The sequence below is a fragment of the Vicugna pacos genome, chromosome 15 (assembly GCF_048564905.1).
Source record: "Vicugna pacos chromosome 15, VicPac4, whole genome shotgun sequence".
Classification (NCBI taxonomy): Eukaryota; Metazoa; Chordata; class Mammalia; order Artiodactyla; family Camelidae; genus Vicugna; species Vicugna pacos.
Genome location: NC_133001.1, coordinates 17,002,584 through 17,026,614, shown reverse-complemented (window position 1 = coordinate 17,026,614; position 24,031 = coordinate 17,002,584). Strand labels below are relative to the sequence as shown.

The following is a 24,031-nucleotide window of genomic DNA, read 5'->3' as shown; positions in this document are numbered from 1 at the left end:
CCCCGATTTCCTCCTCCACTAAAAGGCACCAACAGGACTTGACTCTTGGGGTTGCTGTGGGGTGGACTAACAATGGGCTGGACCCACAGTATGGCAATGGCAACTCTCGGTGTGCATCCTGTGTGGCAAGTAAGTCACGCTTTCTCTCATTTACTCATTGCACCAACCCTGGAAGGGAGGTTCTTTGGGGTGTCTCCATTTCACAGAGGTTAAATGGTTCCCCCAAACCCTCTGACCAGTCAGTGGGGAAGCAGGACTCGGCACCCAAAGCGGCTGTGTCACTCACCCACGCACATTCTCTGGGTAAGGCAGCACATGCCTGCAGGCAGAGAGGCCAAGCGGCGAGGGAGCTGCCAATGGCGAGAAGCCCCCCACCTCACCAGATCTGCCAGGGCTACTGAGCTCTCTCCACCCAGGGGCCCCTTCCCACAGGAGCCCCTCCTGAGGCAGAAAGAGGCTGTGAGTGCTTGAGAACCCTCCCTGCCCTATTCTCCTCCCATCCCAGCCTGCTCACCCCATGCAGGGACAAACTACCTTGAGATCCCAGCTCTTAAAGGAGAAAAACGTTCTCAGCCGTGAGTCATAATCATAATAGTAACTGGTTTTTCTCAAGTATTTACTTGAGAATACAGGCACGCCTCCTCATCAAAAGCTCACAACGTCCCATGAGGTAGGTCCTGTGACTCCCCCCACATTGCCGAGGAGGAAACTAGAGCTTGGAGAGATGAAGAAATCTGTGCAAGCTCACACAACTAGAAATGGCAGCAATTCTTCACCATTTCATTCCATGTACTCAAAGAGGCGGAAGAGGAAAAAAAATAAAGGAGACACACTTAAGAGCTTATTTCCCCTCTTTCAGACCCTCTTCCCTTTCTCACCACGCAGGTTACAAAAACAACCTTGGTAGGAGAGAAGACAGCATCCCAGGGCTTGGCTGAGTTTGGGGTTACCTGTAGGATGAGCCCAGAGGCCACCCAATGTCCCCAGTTTCTATTTGCCACTAGGTAACTGGGGAAAAACTCACCTCCATTGTGAGGCTTCAGCCTGGAGAAGTAAACATGATTTCATCATATCTTACATGGATGTTCACGACGGTGCCTTTTCAAGTCCATGATGGGAAAAAATGTTTTTTATTGTGTGAACTGCATTTCAGACAGGCCTCCAGACCACTTGGAAGCCCCTGGTGTCCCCTAGGTGGAATTCTCTGAACCCTGTGTTAGACCCAGCAGCCCCTCTGGTGGGAACCAGAACATGCCTCCTGCCAGTGAGTAACAGGGAAATTCAATTACCTCGCCACTTGTGGCAGGAGGGCAAAGACTGCACATTAAAAGAGCCAAAAATGTCAGGAAGTTATTGGGCTGATGACTCTTGCTTGCCAACACTCATAAGTGAATGCATAATGTCACAGTAAACTAAAAAACACAGAAGCAGACCAAAGAAGATAATCGAGAACAAAACAAGCCCAGACACATGGATTTGCCACCAGCCGTGCACAGAAAATGCTGTGCTTCCAACGAGGGCACTTTTTCCCCACCCTGGCCTTTCCTGGACCTTGCTTGGTATGATCTTGCTCAGCCACCAATAGATTAGTTCACAGGTCCTTTCCATTGAGGAGTTTAACTTCAGCCAATTTAAAAAAAAAATTGATTTCCAGCGATTTCCTACCTGAGCACGCCAGCCCACTCGCCGTGCCCCGCCCTGGCTCTGCGCACGGATACTCGGCGCATGCGCTCACACAGCCTGGTGTCCCAAACAAACCAAACCCTTCCGATCCAGGGCCCTCCGGATTACTGGCGTTATCACAACCCTATTTCCCAATGGCAAACCAGGAAAGATGATAGATCCTGTGTATGTAGCCAAACGATTGGCCTCAACTGGTTCAGAGGGGGGTAAAAAATGGGATGTGTATCTTTTTTTCCCTTGCTTTTAGCCAAAGATCTGGGAGCATTTGATGTACAGTCAGCAGATATTAAAAAAAAAAAAAAAAAGGAAGAGAGAGAGAAGGGAGAGAAAAAAAGAGAAAGAGAAAGAAAGAAAGGGAGAGAGAGAAAAAAAGAAAGAGAGAGAGAGAAACTAAAAAAAAAAAAAAAAAAAAAAAACCCACCGCTGAAAAGGCCTGGCTGCACTGGGGCCCTGACACGCTCTCATCTAAAGCTTGGCCCTCGGCCAAGTTCATCTGTTAATGGACAGCCACAACCAGGGCCTGCACCTCCCCCACCTCCCCTACTCTTCTCTGTTCTCCTACCTCTTTCGAGCTCCTAAAAACTAGACATCGATTATGTCTGCGCTTTTCCCTTTCTATTCAAGATAAACAAAGTGCTTCAAGTTCAGGGCACACCCTGGGACCCTTGACAAAACAATCTATCATTCTGTCTGCTAAACCAGTCTGGCTACACCACGACCGGAGAGCAACGCTCCCAATGTACAATTTTCCCTTTGTGCTCCTTCCCTCTTGCCACTAACCTCTTTTCTTTACCACCTTCTCCGGAGCAGATGGACTTGACCACTTTGCTTAAGCCCCTCCCGGTAACCTCAGACATTAAAGAAAAGGAGAGAGCTCCTGGCTGCCCCTCCTCCTGCCCAGTTTCCCTTCTCCCTCTGTGGCCCCCACTTCCCTCGGACACATACATGCATCCTGTTAGACCCACACAATCCTTTCGACCCTCTCACCACAGACACTCACCCAGAAAATAAATTAAATGCAGGACTGCCCCCTCTTTTGCTCCCTGCAAGAACATTTTAAGTGAGTTTTGTTTTAAATCATATCCATTAATTTATCCTGACTTGCAATTAAATGTGAGTATACTTTTTACAACCAGTACGGAATGTATTAATTATAACTACAAACGGTCAAACAAGAGCACAGTCCGTCCTAAAAATATGAATAAAATACATAAAAATAATATTAATGAAACAAAAATAGATTCATAAGCCTTGGCCAGGGTTTTTATTATTTCACGCAAAGGGAAATCCAGCCAGTGAAACTTGCTACACATACTTTGGCAGGACCCTGGCCAACCACCACCACTGAACACTAAAGACTTTTGGGGGTACGGGGTGCAGCAATGCCCTGGTGTTGGGGGCTTCTGTGCAGATGCCACCTTGAGAGGCTGACTGATGGCTAGTGCACAAAGCAGAGCCCATAATATCACGCAGCTTTCCCATGTGGTCGGGAAAAGTTACCCACAGGCTGCTTCCCCTTCCGAACGCAGCCCAGGCTGTTATTTCAGTGCCCACCCTCCCCTGGAAGGACAAATGAAATCCTCCAGACCCAAAGGGAAATAAGCCCTGCTAAATTAAGGGCTCGGGATTTGGGCCCCAACGGCACGGTTTACTACGCTGGGAGCTGCCTTTCCTCTTGCCACACCACCAGGCCCCTGCTAACCTGTCTCCACTTCCCGCAGCCCCTCGCTTCACCCCAGCACTCCCTCCCCCCTCCCCTCCCCCTCAATCTAACACACCCACTACACAATTGAATCTAATTAAGATCAGGAAGAAATTTGCATTTTCTTTTCACTATACCCCCAGTAATCACAGAAGTTCTTCAAATTTTGAGAATTTTGTTCCTCTGCTAATTATTTCCCTCATTTTGCATTTCAAGGCACAAAGACAGTCTATCTCACTGGTGGTCTATTAATAGTTTGAAGTTTTGAGCATCAGAAGGTAGGGTGAATTTTTTTTTTTTCCTTTTAAAACTATTCTGTCATTTCCAGTTTTGTAGAAAGGGTTTTTGTTGTTGTTATTGTTAGCGGTGGTGATGTTAATGTCTCTTCCAAAAGACAGCTTAGCCGTGCCATTCTGTATATTATGATTTGGTCTCCCCCTTAACAATAGTTACTCTCTGCCTGATTTACAGAAACTTGGTATGTGAATTGCAAAAAAAAAGAGAGAGAGAGAGAAAGAGAGAAAAAAGAAAGAAAGAAAATTCCTTGGCATAAGTATATGTTTGCTGATCAAATTTCAGATCATGTGTTGTTCATTATTATGACTTTACTTGAAAAACAGTTTGCCACAGTGAGATGGATTTGCTTTATAAGCTTTCTACCCCTCTGCTCCCTTTAAGTACTTTGAAAAACAGTACACTTTTTTTAAGGTACATTTAAAGCATGAACTGGTTTGGATTAAAACAATGTTTCAGCATCCGTAAATTCCCTCAAAATACATTTTTAAAAGACTTATGCAAAGCCACACATGATTTGAGGGAGCTAATGAGATTGTCCCACCAACAAAATTCAATGGTGATTTAAGAAATTCTAATACTTTTCATTTACTTCCTGTAGAATTATTTGTGTACTTGACATTTATACAGTCTCTCCATTATATAACCATCTACTCTGGGTACACTAGATGATGCCAATCTATTAGAATGAAATTTGTACTCCATATAAGCAGAAGTTTCCAGTCCGTTTTGACTTACCATTATGTTTCAATGTAAAGTGTTATTATAGCTGAATATAAAGCACAGCTACTCCACGCTCAGGGTTTTTAACTCTAATACTGTAATCTTTCTTGCTGCTTCTAGGGCTGTGTCAGTGTTTACATTCCTGGAAGTTAAATAAACCGACATGGCAAAACTCCTGGATAGACTGAATAATAAGGCTTGTGATGACTAAATTGTTTACTTTTTACCTTGTTAGGATCCCTTTCTTGTAAAGTTTGGGGGAGAGACAGACAGAGGAGGAATGAAGAGGGGGTGTGATATGAGATAGAAAGAGAGAGATTTACACACTGGCTTCCATATGTCACAAAGACCTTCCTACCCATAACCAACGAGAATGAAGCAGCCTATCTAAGTTAGCTTTGCTTTTTTCGATGTTTTGTTTTCTTAAATACTGGGTCATCTGAATACCCCCTTGTCTACTAACCCTCCCCCCAATAAAAAGTATGAACATTTTTTGCCCATTTTCAAATAGCAAATTATCCATTAGATTTCATCATATCTTAGTAAAGCAATTACATCAAGAAAATGATAGTGCGTGTGGAATCAATTATGCATGCAGTTGGCCGGAGACCAAAGGCTGTGAAGTCGGAGAGGGCAGAATCGCTCGACACACACAAATAAAAAGCCCCTGGATCTCACAGATGGACCCCATCAGTTCATCTTACTGCCTAAAAAGTTCATGCACTTAATAATTTATTTGTGTTCTGGATACTGTTTCCCAGCTGAATATTAACAACTTTGAACTGAAGCATGCTTTTAGCATGGTATGGATGGAAGTCACGGTAGGGCAGTGCTAGGGTCCCTTGGAGGTTAAAATTGTAGTTATGTTCCTTACACACTGTTCATTTTCCATCACAATTTATTTTCTTTCATTAAACATTCCTTTTAATCAGAATATCAGTTTCAGTGTTCTGATTCTGCTTGTTAACCAGCGATAAACTCATAAACCAAAGACGAGCATCAATAATACAGCACAGGCTATTCAAAAGCAAAGGCAAACACCAAAATCACAGGCACTCAAAAATCGGAAACCGTTCATTAGCACCTTGTTTTCACAACCAGGGCACTTGCGTACCTTGAGGGAGGCACCCGAGAGCCCAGAGACCACAATTTACTTCAGTGACTAGAGGAGGACACAGCAAGAGCAGAAGCTGAAGAACGAGGCTTGAAAACTTACTTGAGCTAAAAGATAAAGAAGTCAGCCAAACCCAGGCCCAAGACGTGGAGGTGCTAGCCATCTATCCAAAGCAGAAACCCAAAGCATTGTTAGAAAGGTCTGTAGTCTGTAGCCATCTCTCTTCCAAAGGAGCCTGATGTCTTAATACACTGGAACAGTCAAATCTCTCTGCCATCAAACTGCTAACAGGGAAACTGCCCGACAACTTCCGTGGGGGAACAGGGGCAGGCAGGACATATTTCTGTATGTATCTGGATGTGCCTCAATCATACACTTAAATTTTACTGTCTTCTCCCCAAATGAGAACAACTTCCAGCCAACACTTCCACAAACTGTACTTAACATTAAAAGAAAACAGATAAAACATATGTAATTACTCAAGGTTAGACTTCTAATTCCTCAATTCACTAAAGGAAACTTGGCAAGAAGATGCATCATTTTGCTCCTTTCTACTGGGGCATCCGAGGAGGAGAGCCACTGAGGCAGCTAATACACAAAACATGATCAAAAGTGATTAACAACAGCTTCATATGCAAATTGCATTAATGAAGGAGTGCAAAGTCATCATGTAAATTAAATATGTCAAATCTCTTGGTGAACTTTCAATCTTGAGAAGAAAAAACACGGCTTTAATTTTTTTACATCATCAATTTTGCAAGATTGAAAATCTAAGAATCTTGGTGCTATAAACAATTTTCACCTTTTTTTTCTCCTTCAGCAGGCTGACAGGCCAGCCTGATGTGCACCGAATGTACATGTTAATAGGCCAATCAAAAATGCAAAACAATTCGCAATTACTGGAAGGACCTAATGGTCATTAGAATTTACAACTAGGTAATGAACTGAAGTCTGCCCACACCATGCATATTCATAAAGCAATTTAGCCTTTGAAGATTAAAGAAGTGCTTAAAATTCAAATGAGCTTTAGCAAATTATCAGTAAGATTCATCCAAAAAGCAAAGGGTTTTTCTTCCTATGATTTCCTCATTTTTTTAATGCAAAATTGTTATATCTTCCAGACTGAGCTTAAACTAAACATTGAGCTTCTAGTGAAGCCAAGGGGCTAAGAGACAAACAGAGGCTGCAAACATCGTTACGGACTTTGTTCATAAAACTAAGCCCTTAAGAGCCAAACCTATCTCTAAACATGGTAATTTATCAAAAACAGCCTAGAGTTGCTCATAGGCAATACTGCACAGTCCTCCAACAAAACAGATTAACGAGAGTCCCACCACCCTCCCAAAAAGCCTTTTTCCCCTCAAGTTGAGTCTCCTGTGTAAACATCCACTATGGTATAAAAACAGCTTTTTCATCGGCTTGGAGTGGCATTCATTTTAGATGTTTCTGCTTCCAAAGGGAAAAGAGCAAGAAAGGAGAGGATATGAGGCAGAGGAGGCGATCTGGTTTACTTCTGAGGAGTGAAAATCTTGTCACTGGGTATTTATCTTCCCAGGGGTTCCCCCACCCTGCACTGGCAGCATTTAATCCAAGAGGAACAGGTCAGGCAGACATCAGCTGACATTCAGAAAGTTATGGTGTCCACCCACCACAGCACCCCACCCCAGTTATTAGAGAGCGTCATGGGAATTTGGATTTTCACGCTTCCCAATTACCAGTCTGGAGAAGAATCTAACTTACACCTTGAATGCTAACTCCACACCTTACTAACCTCCTGACATTTAAGAAATTCTGGTGATAGAATTCCCAGTGAACGCCTCCCCGACCCCCATCCCAAACGCTCAGTCCAGTGAACGCAGGGAAGTAGATGTAAATCCTATCTCAGCTAGTGTACCAGTCAGACTGAGAATAACAGCTTTCAAAGGACCACGTGCCCATGTGCTCACTGCTCGGAAGCTGGACCCAAAGGGCCCTCCGCTTTGGTGATCGTGTTTGAGCCCCTCTTGAAAATATACCAGTAGCTTCTCTCCCCCCAGCCTTCTCCCCATCTCCAGCCCCCAGCCCCAGTCTCGGACATTTTCCTAGAGATGATCTTACCTGAAATGTAGGTATATCAAGGACGTGAGAAAGAGGAGGAGAGAGAAGGGGGAAAACCTCAGGTGCTGTCCCCGGATCATTGAGTCTCTTATCCATGGGCCCTGCCCAGAAATGCGCCACATTTTAACGTTTATTAGAAAGAATAGGATGCAGAGCTGCATGGAACCTGCATCCACGACCATCTGTATGAGCCACAGGTCCGCAGTCCTGACCAATTCCGTTTGACACTAATGTTACTCTACATGAGTAGAGTTCAATGAGGGTTGATATGGGATGTGACAGAGTAAATCAGAATTAGATTAAAAACAAAAGTTTAGAAACCGATGCTACACTGCAGAGCAAATGGGACTTGAAGGCCAAATTTCCCCTAACTGCCTTCAAGTCATTTTCCCTATTAGAGCATTTGCCTGCCACCCCTCTGCTGGCAATGCCGCAATCACACCAGAAAGTAGAGTAGAATGCATATAGGAAGGCTCGAGATATTCCTCTTTAAATACAATACCTATATATTTAATATATAGCAATTAACTTCTGGTCAGGAGTCTGCAGGCAGCAAGCTGCCCCAAGCAGATAGTGGGGGAGGGGGCCCGGAGCTGGGACACGCACAAAAGACAGGTCCAACAACAATGCCTGCTGTCAGCAGCTGAATTATTTTTATACAGGAATTTTTATCTCTATTGTACAAACAAGTACGTGTCTGTGCAGACTTGTTAAGCAATCCACTTGTATGTAGAATAAGATTTTTTTTTCTTTCTTGCTACCAGTCACACAGCTCCAAGATCAGAAGAAATACATAGTCTTTGAAGCTGCTCAAATGTTTTAGTTAAAAGGACAGCAGTTGTTTTCAAAGATCCAAGAGTATCTTTATCAGAATTAAATTTTTCCTTATTGATTTTTTCCCCTTAACATAACAAAAACATAACATGAGAAGGTTACGATTTATTATTAAAATTTTTCTCAGACTTTAAATCATTCTTCAGTGGCCAATGTTCACTTTTAAATGTAAAAGAATAATTTTTTTTAATCTTAGGATGGGATGGAGTAGGAGAGAAAAACTCATGAGATTTAAAATTTAACACTGGTTAATGCATTGTTTTAACTATGAACTCGAAGACTTGGGGAGGGGGCTAAAATGAGCAGTAAATGGCTCATTGTGAGCTGCCCCTAAATGTAAATAAATCATGAAATCATGGTGTCCCCTGAGTCTGTAAAAGGAAATGCTTTAGATATTTTTTGACCCAAAGAGAAACTCTATATTTAAAATGTAAAAAATCAGACCTGACATGTAGTGCCTTGTGCTCCAACTAAGGTAAGAATCCAAGCTACACCTTATTTCCCCTAAAAATTAACAGATGTGATTTTTTTCTGCAGTTTTTTATGCATCATTACATATCAAGAAAATGAACAACTGATGAATATAAATGTAACTGCTTCAATGCTTCCTCGTGTTTTTTAGAAAGTTCAAAAAGAAAACAGAAAGCGGAGGAAGGCAGGTACACCACAGCACCTGTGTTCTTCTTGAAAGCACCTTTGCAGATTTCACAATAATTCCATTCTTCATTTTAATGGGAGTTTTTAATCAGTGGGCTCACCTCTATCTAAAAGTAAGATCAAATTGTAGGTGTAATTGTTCATTGCCAATGCTAACAACAGTGAAGATACAAACAGAAACTCATTGTGAGTGACCACAGGTCCCTAGGTATCCCCTTCATCAACATGCCTGCTCCAGGTCCCCAGTGGGAATTCCCTGGCGGGGCCGTTTCAATTCTGAATAACAGGCTGCCAACCCTATCTGGAAAAGGGTGTGCACGGTGTCTTCTCGCCTCTTTTACAGGAAGTTTAAATCTGACCACTTCACCTTTAGTGGGTATAATTTGTTGTTTAGCCCTCCAAGAACTTGGTATTTTATCTATCTAAAGAGATCAAAAAGAAAAAGGGAGGGCAGAGAGGGAGCGAGCGGTGGCCCTCCTATCCCCCGTGTGTGCGCTAGCTCAGAGCGGCAACCTGTTCAGGTAAGCCTTTCAGCAGCATTGCATCAGATCTGCTCACATCAGTCTCCAGGGTGAACCAAGAGAAGAAACACTCTGGTGCCCTGTCTGCAAACTTCTCATTCGCCAGTTCTTGGCAGCTTATTTTTCCGAGTGTTTTGTTTCAGGAAACGTGTGTATTTTTCTTTGTACGTTTTGTGGATTTACCACAACTGGTTCTGACAGCTGTTGATTCTGTTAAATGAACACATTATAAAAATCCTCTTTAAAACCTCAAGCAACAGTGGACTCAAAAATAATGGTAAAATATTTTAATGGAGTTCCAGTTGAGAGTTGTAAAAAAAAAAAGTACAAATGAGGGTAGAGAAGTCCTTTAAGTCAGCCCTAGATTTAAACTGAATGTCTTGTGTGCACGTGTGTCCGTGTGTGTGTTTAATGGGGAAAGAGGGGTGTTGCAAATCACCACAAATATTTACACTATACTCCCTTTGTTCAAATCACATACTTTTAACAGGAAAAGCTGGAACTGTGGCTATTTAAAATTTTAAATATTCAAACGCCTGTAATTAACCATATGAAACAAATTATGTCGTATTTCTCCATACCAGCACATGCAAAAAATTCGGGTGGGGGATTGGGAGGTGGCAGAGTTGGGGAGGCAACTCCAAGAGAAGGAAAGAATGATGTTTTCATTTTGCTATAGATCAAAGGAGAACAAGAATGGAAACTGTGGCATATCCAGCATTTTCACATCGCTGTCTTTCACACTGGGCTATCTAAGTTTACACAATTCCCCAGACTAGCTGCATATTAAGCTTGCTGTGTACAGCTTTATTATGGTGCGCTGGTGGAAGAAGCATTAATATTCCGTCTCCGCATCTGACAGGGCATTTACATGCGCCCATCTGAGCGGCACCTGAGAGATCTTCCAAGGTGCAGTAGCTGTGCGCCTATTGGAAAGGCAAATGAAGCTCACCTATTCCCTGCTGGGGTCAGAAGTGACCTCACCACCCTCCATGCCTCAAATCCTTCCCTTGCCAACCTGACTCAATGCCATCGCAGAATGACGAATGAGCCCAGAAATAGACCCCAAGTTACTAACCCTGCTAAGAACAGCAAAAGCCTTTGCTGAAATGTTTTAAAAATGCACAGGGAGTGCAGCTGGCCAGTGAAAAGCAGAGAGACAAATTCCAGTGAACCCAATATGGAATACGTTACATTCTAGAACCGATTAGAAATACAGTCTGATGTTTACTGGCTTCAAATTGAGTTTGGCATCAAGCATACTGGCTTAAATAATGCTGGCATTTTTTTTATTATTATTATTTTAAATCTGCCTTTGGTCTCTCGGAGCACATGTGGAGAGCTAAAGCATTCTTATTCGTCAGGTTACATTTCCTAGAAATTAAGTTTGTGACAGAAAATGACTCTAGTAGCAATAATATGGTCCATGCTCAAATTAATTAGGTCTTTGTTGTAAAAACTACATGGCAAATTACGAAGGTAAATTTACTGATACTGGCCAGAGCTCTAGCCCCTGGAAGTAAAGAGAAGAAGCAATTCAAGGGTGCTTATTTACCTAGGTCGGAGGAAAGAACAGAGGAAGGAGGAATACAATGGCCAACTTTCTGTTGGTATTACAAATAAAAATACTAGTTATTATCCATTAAATTATGTAGTCTGAGCATATTTTATGAACTTTATTAATGTCCTCCAAATTGACACATAAAACAAAAACTTGCTTAATATAAGATAGTGTTTAAAATGGGCACTAAGTTTAAAATTTTTTTTCAATCTTTGTAATAACAACACTGCTGACATAACCATGACCCAAATGAAATCTCAACAAGCAGAAAGGTACTAAAGATCCTTGGTGATTAAATCTCTTGCTAAAAAAGTGGCAAGATGCCAGACTGGGTCCGGCTTGATGCTTAGTGCCTTTTATTGCACAAAGCCAGTACTACTGTATGTAAAAACAGACTTGGGCTTTGGGTAAATTTTGTCAAATGATTTCTTTGTGCAATAAAAGAGTGTGAACAGACCAAGCAGAGTAGATTAAATTAACATCAAATGACGCAATCTCGGTGCATCTCCCTAACTGTGCTACTTCAGTTAAATTTCATATTTTCCCCCAAAGGAAAGCCAAAACTTTCTTCCTTTCTCCCTGCCTAGTGTGCAAGGCCACCATTCACATATTCTCCTTTATGAAACACTTTCACTAAGAAATCACAAAATTCTGAAAAATGCTTCTCTAAGATTTGCACATTTGTTATATACTCCCATTCAGCACCCCCACATTAGCCAAACTACACTGAGGCTGCAGTGTGAAATTAATGACTTTCCAGGACTCTAGAATGTGCTATCAGTATGCATCCAACTCGCCTCTCCCTGAGCTTAAGTTTCACTGTCCTGACATTGTCTGCACGTGTCTATACCCAGTTGCATTTTCCAGCCCATGGGCAGCTCCACAATTAAATGCCACATTCACCAGGAGAAAGGTGTGCAAAACAGATTTCAGATCCTTTAAGGTAAAAGGCACAACTTGCAACACAACAAGGAATGGGGTGATTTAAGAAATTACAGCACTGTTCTTTTAAGCTTTCACAGAATAAACACAGAATGGGAGGGAAACTTTCCCCCTCTGCTCCTGTTCTTGAAGTGAATACATATTTGTGTTTCCAATAAAAGGCCATTTTTACATTAACTGTCTGTAACAGCAGGAGACAGAAAAACTAACACAATCTCCACATCACACACAGGATGATCTTCATATCACGTGGCTCTATTCTCAAAACTATTATTTATAAAAGGCAACCAGGAAAATGCACAATGCATCTTTTCTGTGTCACCGAAAGGGTAACATCGGAAGAACTTTGGGATCTTTGAGATCTTCCACATTTTAGACTTATTTTTTTTCTTTTTGGCTTGCCGAAGTAAATTTAGCAGCCATGCGGGCCACTGTGTTTAATTAAGCTTTCAAAAGTCCTCTGACAATGCCAACAATTGTAAGACACTTCTGTGGCTCAATCATGCAATCGCTGTGACAGTTCTATTTACAATTTGTCTTAGAAAGAGTTTCTCTGACATTGTACTTTGACAAAACATCCAAGCTGCCAGTTCACAACCTTTCTCTGCCTTATTTACAAATACATCCTGTATATAGGACTCCTAGTCTCATGAACATGAGCTTTTGGGTAACAGCCTCACAAACATGGGCTCCCAATGAAAATCCTAGGTATTTCTTAGGAAACAATATTCTCTATTCTCTGGATGCTAAAGGAAGGTAAATAAAATGTTCAACAGCATACTGAGGGGTTTTTTGTTAGTCTTTTTGGTTTTTTTTTTTTTTTTTTTTTGCTGCCATTCTACAAATTCACGTCAGAAGTCAGTGGTTTTTATTCAGAATCACACAAATAAAGAGAAATGAAAAATAAGAGGTTATAATAGGATAGTGTAATTTATAGCCTCATTTACCACTCTACTGTAAAGTATATTGATACATCCTCCAGTTTAGTCAGACAGGAAACAATTCAAATAGACACCAAAAAAAAAGGCAAGCTGAGTTTCTAAATTCTGAAAAGCATAAGTATATTATACTTGATTTACCTTTAAGTAACGTGCTTATGTATTTCTGGATTGAATTAATATTTCTCCCTTCATTAGAGTACCTGTCGAGGGTATTATTATCTAGGCATGAGGTGTATTGTCTGGGCAAATAATTTTTAAATACCCTGATATCGATGTCTATGCCCATGATTTTAAAGAGAAAAAAAATATTGTATATCAATAGTACTTCACTATGCTTTCCAGGACTTGTCATATTTTCTCCCATTCTCTCAAAAAGCTAACTTTATGACAACCCAATCCTAATTTAAAGATTTCTATGTGCAATAAGCCAAAACCTAAAAGCTAATACCATGGGATGGTATTTTTTGGCCTTTTCTATAAGTGAACAGCAGTTCCACAGTCACTAATCTTCAATGAGTATCTCCCCTCTCACAAAATATGAAACTAGAAAGCAAAACAAAACCCCAATGAAAAGTCCTGACTGCCAGTCAAAGACTGCTGATATCTGATGGTGAATATCTGACACACAAATTGATGAACCGGGCTCTGCACAATATAACCTACTCGTTTCCAGCTAAATTAATGCTGTTTCAATGGTCTCAATGGGTCACAATCACACAATATTTTGAATATCTGAATAAATGAAAAAAAAACCAACCTGACCAACATATATGTGTGTAGTCAACCAGGTAAAAATCATCCTTTCTAAAAACTTTCTAAAAAATACTCAGCTTTGAGAGGCCTATGTACAGCCAAAATGCATACCATCTCACTGAAGGCTTAAAGAACTCCACTCATCCTCCTATGTGAAAGGCCCGAATTCTAAGCTTTATTTATCTCAGGAAGAAGATCTGTCACTGCTTTATTCCAGCTTCCTGCCCATAAAACAGCACAGAGCACACAGTAAGCTCACATCCAACTTACATCACTTTAATAAAGCCTTTCCTACACAGCGCATTTAAATGACTACCTTTTATATGGTTGCCAAACATATTCTTCTAGAGATTCATCAATATATCTCTTTCCTAATACAGAGCATTGCCTCTCCTTTCTTTTTGTGACACAATTCAAATATCTACTGAGTGATTACTCTTATTGTTTCCTTCCTCACCATAAAAAGAAAAGCAGACTTGGAATTGTGAAGACGTGCTTGAGAGAAATGGGCTGGGGGTACAGAGCCGTTTCCAGAACTTTGCTTCAGAGGCACCTGAGAGCCAGGGCATCTTAATTTATGTGCAAGGGTAGAATGTTAATTTCACCATAGGAAACTCTTAATTCATTACTGTGAATTATGAGAAGTCGTGATTCTAGTTACTGACATCTCGCTTTGAGATGTGACCACGCTATTTATGTTCAGCCAATTCTAGGGTGGGAACAGGTGATTAAACACAATGAAAGGAATCAAGACTTTTTAATTATTCGTTCATGAAAGGTTTACCTCACCTGGGTGGCAGCGCTGGTGAACCCATTGAATATCTTAGATAGCTTAGGTAGCTTTTCATCTCGGTGAAATTACTTAGCATTAGCCCTATAGAATATATTTTAAAAGTGCTTTTTGTGGGGAGCTTCTTTGGGCTCTGTTACTGTCCTACTCCTTTAAAAAAAAAAAAAAAGAATCTTTATGACACCCAGAGAGTTAGTTGAGAAAAATATCTCCTTTCCCTACGTAGATTTACAACTGTGACAGTAAAAAGCCTTCACTATAGGGCCTTCCCCCAGCTTTTTAGATTTCTTCTCTAAGTACAGAGGCACAGAATTTTCAAGCTGGTTAATCTGAGACTGAATAACCTATTTGGAACCTCAGTAAGAAGTATGGTTTTAATTCTTGCTTGACAGACACTGTGTTTTGTCTTTTAAACGAGCAGCTCAATATGTAAATACGATGTTACATCACGCAAGCGTTACTCCATATTTGGTGATTTAGAAAGGCTTTGGATCTCCGAAGACGACAAATCCCCTTCCGCTTGCTCTTGCTTCATTAATCATGCCTTACACTTCTGTTCATTTTCCTTCCAGTCACAAGACAGCACATGGAAATGGTCATTGCCATATCCTACTGGGGGGTCGGGGCGGGGGATGGGGAATAAAATCCTAACCTGCATGTCATATAAGCTACATGTGGTGGATTTGAGAAACGTATGTTGTAAATGCAGCTTCCCTGGCAGCAGATTTCTCATATCACTAAAGGAAAAGTATCTAGTGTCATTGCAAGAAGCATTAAAAAAGAAAGAAAGAGCAAGAAAGAAAGAGAGCGAAAGCGAGAGCAAGAAAGAAGGAAAGAAGGAAAGAAAGAAAGAAAGAAAGAAAGAAAGAAAGGCCACATTTGATTTTAATGATCAAATTTCAGAGGGGGAGAGGAGAAATAATACGACATTTAATCCCCTCTGGACCACTGACCCACTGCAGTTCAACTCTGGTCGAAGTAGGTTGGAGGGACAAGTTCCAGTGAATCAATCCATTATATGCACTTCCCTTCCTAAAACTGAACAAACCTTCTGCCTTGGGGGGCAGGGGCGGGGAAACAGAGGGAAGTCATTCACTAACAGGCATGCCTGTTTTGTCAACACAGAATCGGCATTCAATTCATCTTATGTGTTAAATCACTGTTGTTTCATTTTTTAAAACATGTGTTAAGGGTCACTATATAGTGGTGCTGTTTATCTCTTAGAGTAGGGATTTAAGTCCCTCTGTTAGCCATTAATTCCTTTTCCCTTGAGCTGCTGAGAAACCCACACCCCTAGCTACCTCTCTGCTAAATTTAACCAAAGGAAGGAGAACTGTTGAATACACGTATGTATTTTTCCAAGAGAATTTTAACATTGTGTTATAGCAGAAACAGTGGAAGTCTGCACTGGACATTTGTAAGGGTGACATGCGGTTGTGTAAACCACAAACAAAATCAAGATACATCTGTCAAAACCACATCAGAGACAAGAGAGAGCACAGAGAAGCATTTATCATTTAGCTGAGGAGGCAGGCTGCAGGGAGCAGCCGTTCCTGTCAAACCAACCTTTTGAAATTTCCAACATGCCCTTAAACTTTTCGAGTAAGCATGTCTGTGCGCTTCAGCAACTGCCCTCTCTACTCTGGCCTGGCCAGTCGAAAATGGCATCTTAAAGTCAAGGTCATGGTGTCATCCCACCACAGGGCTGTGTTTAATTACAGCCCCATACGGGCTGACAGCCAATATGGATCCAAGGCTAGCCCCGTAGCACAGTTAACTCTTTCCAGCCCCTCCAAAATGCCCTGCCAGCCCACCCAACTTCACGGAAGCCTCGAAAACGAACTGCATCCAGAGAGGCCTGACCAGGCATTCTGACTCAAACAGGTCACTGGCTGAACTACAAATGCCCATATGGTCACTTTGCCTCTGATTCGTCACCAAGGCTGGAAGTGGACATTGGAAACTGGGCTGGGTGTAGTAAGCTTTAACACTTAAAAATGAGAAAGGGAGAGAAAAGGAAAGATATTTAGAATCAGCAGATCCAGAGAGAGGGCATCAGGTGTGTGTAACCTATTCTGCCTACATCTGACTCAAGTGAAGTGGAAAATATTTATTTTTGTGTGTTCTGGACATAAGCAATAGGAATGATTATTTCAACATTACAGGGCTGTCATGGACAGTCACATGGAGAAAGCATTTCACCACTCCTTAGTGCTTGGCTACAGCGCCTCTGAAAATGAAAAGAAAACATGCAAACAGCTTTTCTCCTTGCTTCTCATTTACCTGCTATGTGTTCCTGTTTGGGGCAAATTCCTCTAGATGACGTTGATAAACAATCGTCATCCTCTGGCGTGACCTGGATGCCAACCTCCACGGGATTGGATGCTTTTTTCATCTCGATTGGTGAAGGGGAAGGTGGCTTATCCACAGCTTTTTCTAAGCAGAGGCTGCCATTGCATTGTTTCCGTTTGTGCTCGATAAAAATAAGAATGTCCCCCAACGGGAAGTTCATCTGGCACTGCCCACATGTGAGGAGGTCATGGTCCCCTTCTGGAGCTCCCAAAGGGCCGTGGTCTGGTTCATCATCTGTAAGAATGGCTTCAAGAGGTTCGGCTGTGGTTGAAGAAACAAAAGCACAATTATTAGAGTGCCAGAAAGGAGAGAAATGGGGGAAATACATTCTCAACCCCATCCCACCCCAGCACATTACGTAAAGGGTTTCTAGGCTCCTCCATTTAATGCCCAGAAAAATGTAAGCACTTAAAATGCACAAGGATGTGAAGGTTGTCAATAAGAAAGTAAATTTATCAATGAGACAAATCGTCATATATATAAAGAAAATTGTCTGACTTGCACACTTACAGAGAAAACACACACACACACCCCGTTCATGAGTTTAGAAAGAATGTAACTGTTAAATAAATAGTTAATGAGAAACATGAAAGAAAGCTTAAATAATAACTACCCCCTCAAAAAAACTGGTAAAAACATGGACTGAAACCAAATTTGTTTCTTTTTTCCTATAGACTAAGTTATCTATTGTGCCCAAGAATAAAAGGAGAGGTAAATAAACACACACATACCCTTTGTGTGTGAATGTATATGCTCCTAAATATACAGAGACATGGCTTCATAAATTAGAAAGCTACTACATCACACAGAAATGTGCCACGTTTACACTGCCATAATAAGAAAACGACGGCATTCACCTGTGAAACAGATCTAAATAATAATCATAACGCAGCATAATTCACACTGCCAAAAGCCTTTCTGATCTCACTCTCAGCAGTGCCACAAAATCAAAGAAATACCAAATTCACTGGCAATTCTTCTCAGACACATTAGCTAAATGGGATACTTTTGAGTACTTAAGAAAATAAGCCAATTAGTCATTTTTTCATTCTGAAGAAAGGAATGCCTAAAATATTCTAAACATGTTTGCACTTGGTGGCCCCCAACACATAAAAATCAGAATGGTCAAGCAAACGCCACATTTCAGAGCAAGGCTGAGAAGTCCTTTCTTTAGACTTGAAATACTTTGCCTAATGTTGTCAAAGTTGACTAATTTTCTGAATGAGCTCCAAAACGCTTCATTATGAGACTATTTCTGCACACAAAATCACCAGCGGATGCTATAACAAGGTAGATATGTCTTTCATTCCTGTTTCCTTTTTTTAAATTTGCACCCAAATACTCCAGCATCTATTTGAACAGTTTCTCTCATTTTTTAGCCTTTCAAAGGGGAAAAGAGAGTTGGTAAGTCTCTGCTTCTGAAACCTTATGCTTACTCTATCACACACATACACAAAATATCATAAAATACAAAACACATCCAGGATGCTGCCAGTTAATAAAACTGAAGCAGAAATGTACAAGTCTTAAACAGTTAATCAGTCTGACCTTCTTTAGCAAGCTGCCAATTTCACATTTAATGAACTTAAAGCCACAGAGAATCAAAAAATAGATTTTAATTTGAGTGTAGAATATTGGAACAGATTTTGATAAAGTGCAAAAATCCAGTGAACTCAGGTTAAATTTATTTCAACCCTACCCAGGCTGAATATTGAGGGGGAAGATCTGGAGTAACTCCCAGATGTGCTGGGTGAAATAATATTGAGAGAGCCCTGCCTAGCTGCACCTGTGCTCAAGTAGGACATGTCATAATTTCTAGCCTCTGGTACTCCTCCTAATTTAACATAAGGTCACCACAGGAATATGAAGGTTATATCCCTACTAATAAAGACAGCAACGTAAGCACTTATATTACTTTGCCCAACATACTGACCAAAGATAAATACAGAATACATATGCATACTTCTCAAATAAAAGAAGACAAACAGAAGTGCTTTTGCATTATGCTTCTATGTCATTTTTCTCCTACATTTGCTTTCATTTTGACCAAGTGAGGAACTGAATAGGGAAGTCATTCTCTAAGATCCCTCCTATTTGAATTAAGGAATTTAAGTACACATTAACGAATGTGGCCTTTTTTGTTGTTGTTCAGCATTAACTACAAGTCCTGAGGTTTACAGACTGAAGATAGACTCAGGGAAAATATTTTATTAAAGTCAGAAGTACACAGAACCTTTGCAAAAAAGCCATTTTTTAAAATCCACCGTGAAGATTTGTTTTTTATTCCCGAGGCCTGAAACATTTCTGCAAATGGAAATATTATTTAGGAGCAAAAGAAAATATTCTCCTAGGTATCAAATAGTTAAAGGTAATGCAGTATAAAACAGACTTGGTTAAAGTCTTCTAAATGTAGTGACTGAACTGATTTACAATCAAAACCAGGAAATGAAGTGGTAATTCAGAGGTTGCTGATTACACCTCCACATTTCACCTAATTAATTTTATAGGAGGCAAAGTTCTTGAAAATAACAAGATGATCAAATGTACAGATATAAAACCTATAACCTCAACATTTTCTATGCTCTTAACGTAAATTATTGCTAATTAACAAGAATTATATCCTAACGTATGAAATACATTTAACATCGGGCTCCCTGCTAAACATTTGGCTAGTGATGTTCAGAGAAATACCAAAATGTGTTCTTATCATTGCTGGTATTAATATTAAAAATCAGACGAAGTGGGGCACAAAGAAAATATGAAAATACAATTCTCTTGGTGTAATCTACTGATTTGCATTGACATCTTTTCTCAGTGGCAATCAACATTTCCTTTCTGGGCATCTGATAATTTCTCTGTATTTTAATGCAAATTTCCTTTTCCCTAAAAACATTCCTAACCTCAGCCATTTTACCCCCTCCCTCAGTTCAATTCCATCCTCCTTCGCCCCCACAATACCATCGTTTCTAAGCTGCGGCCTAAGCTCTGGCTACAAAGCGGGGAGTCCAGGATTGAAGTGGAAGGGAGTGGGCAAATAATCATAATAATTAGCCGCGAATTCTCTACAAGGGGAAAAAGAAATAGAAAATAAAATGCTTCTGCGTTCAAACAGCAAGACTGAAACGTCTCAATGCCCCAGCGGCTGACTGAGATCTCTTTCCTCTGCAGTTGCAAAGGAATAAATTAAAAAAAAAAAAAAGCCTTAGAAGAAATGTGGAGAAGCAGCAAGGGAAACGAGGGCTGCTGGGGAGGGGGAGGGGAAAAGAGCGCTGCCTTCAAGTTTGCTTTCCAAGTCTTTCCCTTTGATTGTCTTAACAGGGTAAGGAAGCAAACGGAGGCTGAAATGCAGAAAGCAAAAGCAAAGAAACAAAAGAGAAGGCAGGGGCGACAGGCCCAGGGCAGGGGGCCTGGCGGAGGTGGGCTTTGCAGAAACTGAAGTTGGGCGCCGGGACTCTGAAGCACAAAGCGAGCAGCGTGCTGGCCGTAAGCTTGGGCCACGCTCGCTGCAAACACGTGCAGCGGCGGCCGCAGGGCCGTGGGGCCGGAAACCGGGGGCCGGGGGCGGTGGGCGGCGGGCAGCCTGGGGCCCCGACGGCCGCCTCCACGCCGGTCCTGCCCGGCCATCGGGTGACGACGGTTCCTCTGGCCCGCCAGTTGAAGAAATGGGAAGTGAGGCTTGGAAAACTCGGCTGGTTAACCTAGTGCTGTCTTGGTATCACCGCATACACCCCAAGCGCGGGTCTTGAAATTGATTCTGTGTCCACAGGCTCACACTTTTTACTTTGGGGGATCTCTGCAAATGCGTTTCTCCCGCAATTCCGGGTACCGGTGTGCGCAGCGCAGCGGCGGCTGCGGTTATTCATTATTAATGACGCTGCTTGCCCGCATCATTATGATGATAACTATTACTATTGTTGTGATTTCGGGCTCTAAGGCTAGAGCTGTAGGAGGCGGGGGAGCCTGGGGTCGGGCTGCAGAGCCGCCTGCAAGCCCGCTGTGGCCGCCTCTATCCGTGCTTTGCTTGGAGGCGAGAGGGTGCAAGAAGAGAACCTGGAGACTTAAGTGCAAACTTGCCGGATCCCGCCCTTTGGCCTTGCCCTGAAGCCAGAGAGCGCGCACTCCCCTTTCCTCCCTACCAAAAATGCCCGCCAGAAAGAGAACGAAAACTGCACCCAGCTCCACTCCCGCCGCACGGGGGTGTCGGCCGCGCGCCCGGGCGCTTCTCCGCAGCGCTGGCCAAAAGCATTTTTAAAGTCAAAATGAAGAACAAAGACGTAAGGGGTGATGGGGGTAGAAAGGGAATTCTGCCTAACCGTCCGTTTCCCCCACCCCCACCCTCGCGAAGCTCTTCCCTCACGGCCGAGAACGCAGAGCGGGGGTGGGGGAGGCTCTGGTACAGGTTCAAGTTCGCTGAGCTTTCTTGATCTTGTTCTGCCTCCTAGCGACCGAATGGCTCATTCAGCCCAAGAGGAGGAGGATGGTGGGGGAAGAAAGGGGTCCTGAACACCAGAATGGCTCCCGCCCCCTCTGCGAACCCAGAAAATTAGAAAGGAGCGACCCCCGCACCCCCTCCAAGCTGGCCTCTGAACCCAAAGCCCGCCCTGAGACACTGGGAGAGGGGGGCTAACCCACCCAGCCTAGAGTGTCCCAGGATGGACCCGGGGTGGATGGGGGACGGGGGAGCAGCCCGGACTCCATGCTTCAGTCCGTCCTCTGAGCCCCCAGTTCTTCCTTCCGAAGAAGGGCCCGGCTTTCCCGAGTGCTGCGAACACTGCCCTTCCTTCCCGCCGGTACCTGGCCGGGCTGTAACTTCACACCGCCGCGCGCCGCGTCTGCTCCGCATCCGGCGCGGCCGGGGGAGTGGGGGGCGGGGGAGAGCTGCGAGGGAGGGATGCGCGGGGGTGGGGAGAGGGAGGGCCCCGCAACGTGCCCGGGCGGGGGAGCTTTCGAAGTGTGTGACAAGTTCCAGGGCCCAGTGAAAAATTCAATTCCCTATGCCCACCCCACCCCACCCCACGCACATACACCCCTTTAAAAAATACAGAACTGGGTATAGGGTGGTCCTTTAAAATTGCAGCAGAAATTAAAATAGGGGTCTAGAATGAGGAAAGGGAGGGCGGTGGGCCCTCTCACGCCTTTCTTTCCCTCGCAGCCAAACTTTCCTAAGTGCCCACCGCCCGCCTTTCCAGGCGCATTCTGATGGCCCGGAGACAGCCATCCAATCACCCACCCCATCCTCCCTTATATAGACTCACAATGACCCCCTGACTGAGACAGGACCGAGGTTGAGGGCAAGAACTCAAGGGTGGGGTGCATGGGGGTCCTGGGACCCAATACTCCCCAAACGCATACTCGAACATACTACTCCCCTACCCGCTCCCGACCCCCATCTGACTCGGCCGCGCTTCGGAGCGGGGGGCTAGTGGCCAGTCCCGGTGGGAGGGGGTCAAGGAAAGCACGTGGTGACCTCTCCGACGCCCCGAGCCGGAGGCAAGAGACATCGAGGGGAGGGGTGGGCAGAACACGCTTTCTCGGTTGCTTTGCAAAATAAAAATGCTTTGCAAAACCGAGTTTCTCCCCAGCCGATTTCGCAGTAGGGTTGGCCGGGAGGAGGTCTGGGCATTGTGCTGGGGGGCCAGAGTGGACTCTGGACCCGGCTGGCGCGGAGTCGCGGCACGGCATGCAGCTGTGCAGGCAGGCGGGCGGCGGGCGCCGGGTGGGCGATACCGGGCGGGGCGGGGGCGCGGCGAGGCCCGGCGAGGCCCGGGCGAGGCCCGGCCGTAGCCGCCGCCCGCTCCCGGGCTGCCGCGCGGCGCTCGGTCCTCTGTCTGTTTGTTGGCAGGAGGCTCCCGCACACGCGGTGCTTGTAAACATTCAGACACGAGATTTTTCCCAATCAAAATCCACTTCCACTTTTTTTGAAAATCTTCCAAAAAATAGTAAGAGGAGGGAGTTCCTCGCTCCCTCTCCGTGCCGCCGGCGCTCTAAGTTTACAACTAGAGGGGTTTTGGGGAAGGGGGGTAATTGTATTTCTCCCCTGTACTAAAGATCGTGAGATTTTTGCAGGGGGGGTGGGGGAGTCAAAGACAGCGTTGCAGAAAACGGACGGCGGAACGTTTGGCGTCTGTTTAGGGGCAAGAAATTTCACTTTCTCTTGCCCTATTTTATTTTATTTTATTTTGCACGTCTGCTCGCCGTCACTGAGGTTCAGCCGGGAGGGGCAGACAGCTGCAACCCCGGCGGCGGCGGCTCGGGCACCTTTCCTCCCTCTCTTGCTCGCCCCCAGCCCTGCTCCTGCCCTTCGGTGGCGGCGGCGAGGGAGGGCAAGCGCGAGGAGCCGGCACAAAAGGGAGCGGGACAAACACCCACCTCGGGCCGGAACAAAAGGAGGCAGCGCCGGCCGCTTCTCCTGTCCTTCCCGGTCGCTTAAGCTCTCCCTGTCGCCGCGGCCCCTCTCCAGACTCCGCAGACTCCAGAGCGCCGGGGGCCCCCTACCACAACCCCACTTTCTCACTATTGTGGAGATGACTACTTTCCTTTCGGTGCACACTTGATCGAGAGCGCGCTGGTGTCCGAGGGCCAGTCTCACCTCGTTTCTTCCTGGGAATTGTTTTTTTAGGCTTGGGCTCCCCACCCCCCGTTTTCCTTCCTACCGTGAGTGGAAGCAACCCCCCTTGCCCCTTCAGTTCCCTCCCTTAGGTTTGCACAAGAGTTGTCAGCATCCACATCATTGTTCATTATTTTGCAAAATCGGAGGGGAAATCATTGCATTCCTTTTCGAAAAGCGAAATAAAGCAGCGGAAAGCAGGAAAGAGGAGGAGTCAAATTTTTGTAAAATTAAATAAAATTAAAAGGTTCATGCTATCCCAAAAGTGTACACACGGTTATGTTTCGGGATGGGATGAGGTTGGGTTTTTTTTCCCCCTCTCTCCCTTTAATCTCTTTTATCCTGACTCTCGGAGGTTTTTCTCGTGAAAAAAAAATTTAAATGCATGCACACACCCCTCTCTCCCCCTCTCTCTTGCTTCTCGTCCTGCGCGCTCTCGTGATTATTAATAATTATTATT

The 24,031-nt window shown here is 43.7% G+C and overlaps 1 protein-coding gene across 13 annotated transcripts in view; it reads right to left on the bottom strand.

Annotated features, from left to right (window-relative positions):
* The window catches only part of BCL11A (BCL11 transcription factor A), a 98,312-nt gene that overhangs the window by 72,674 nt on the left and 1,607 nt on the right, over positions 1 to 24,031 (bottom strand). For 6 of the 13 annotated variants that reach the window (XM_072937696.1, XM_072937705.1, XM_072937698.1 and 3 more), the window contains one exon: positions 16,896 to 17,225. In XM_072937696.1, the coding sequence (XP_072793797.1) occupies positions 16,896 to 17,225 (330 nt within the window). Of the gene's footprint in view, positions 1 to 1,665; positions 1,905 to 16,895; positions 17,226 to 21,758; positions 21,812 to 23,333; positions 23,552 to 24,031 lie in introns of those variants that run through there. The other 7 variants (XM_072937701.1, XM_072937707.1, XM_072937699.1 and 4 more) reach the window with 3 other exon arrangements.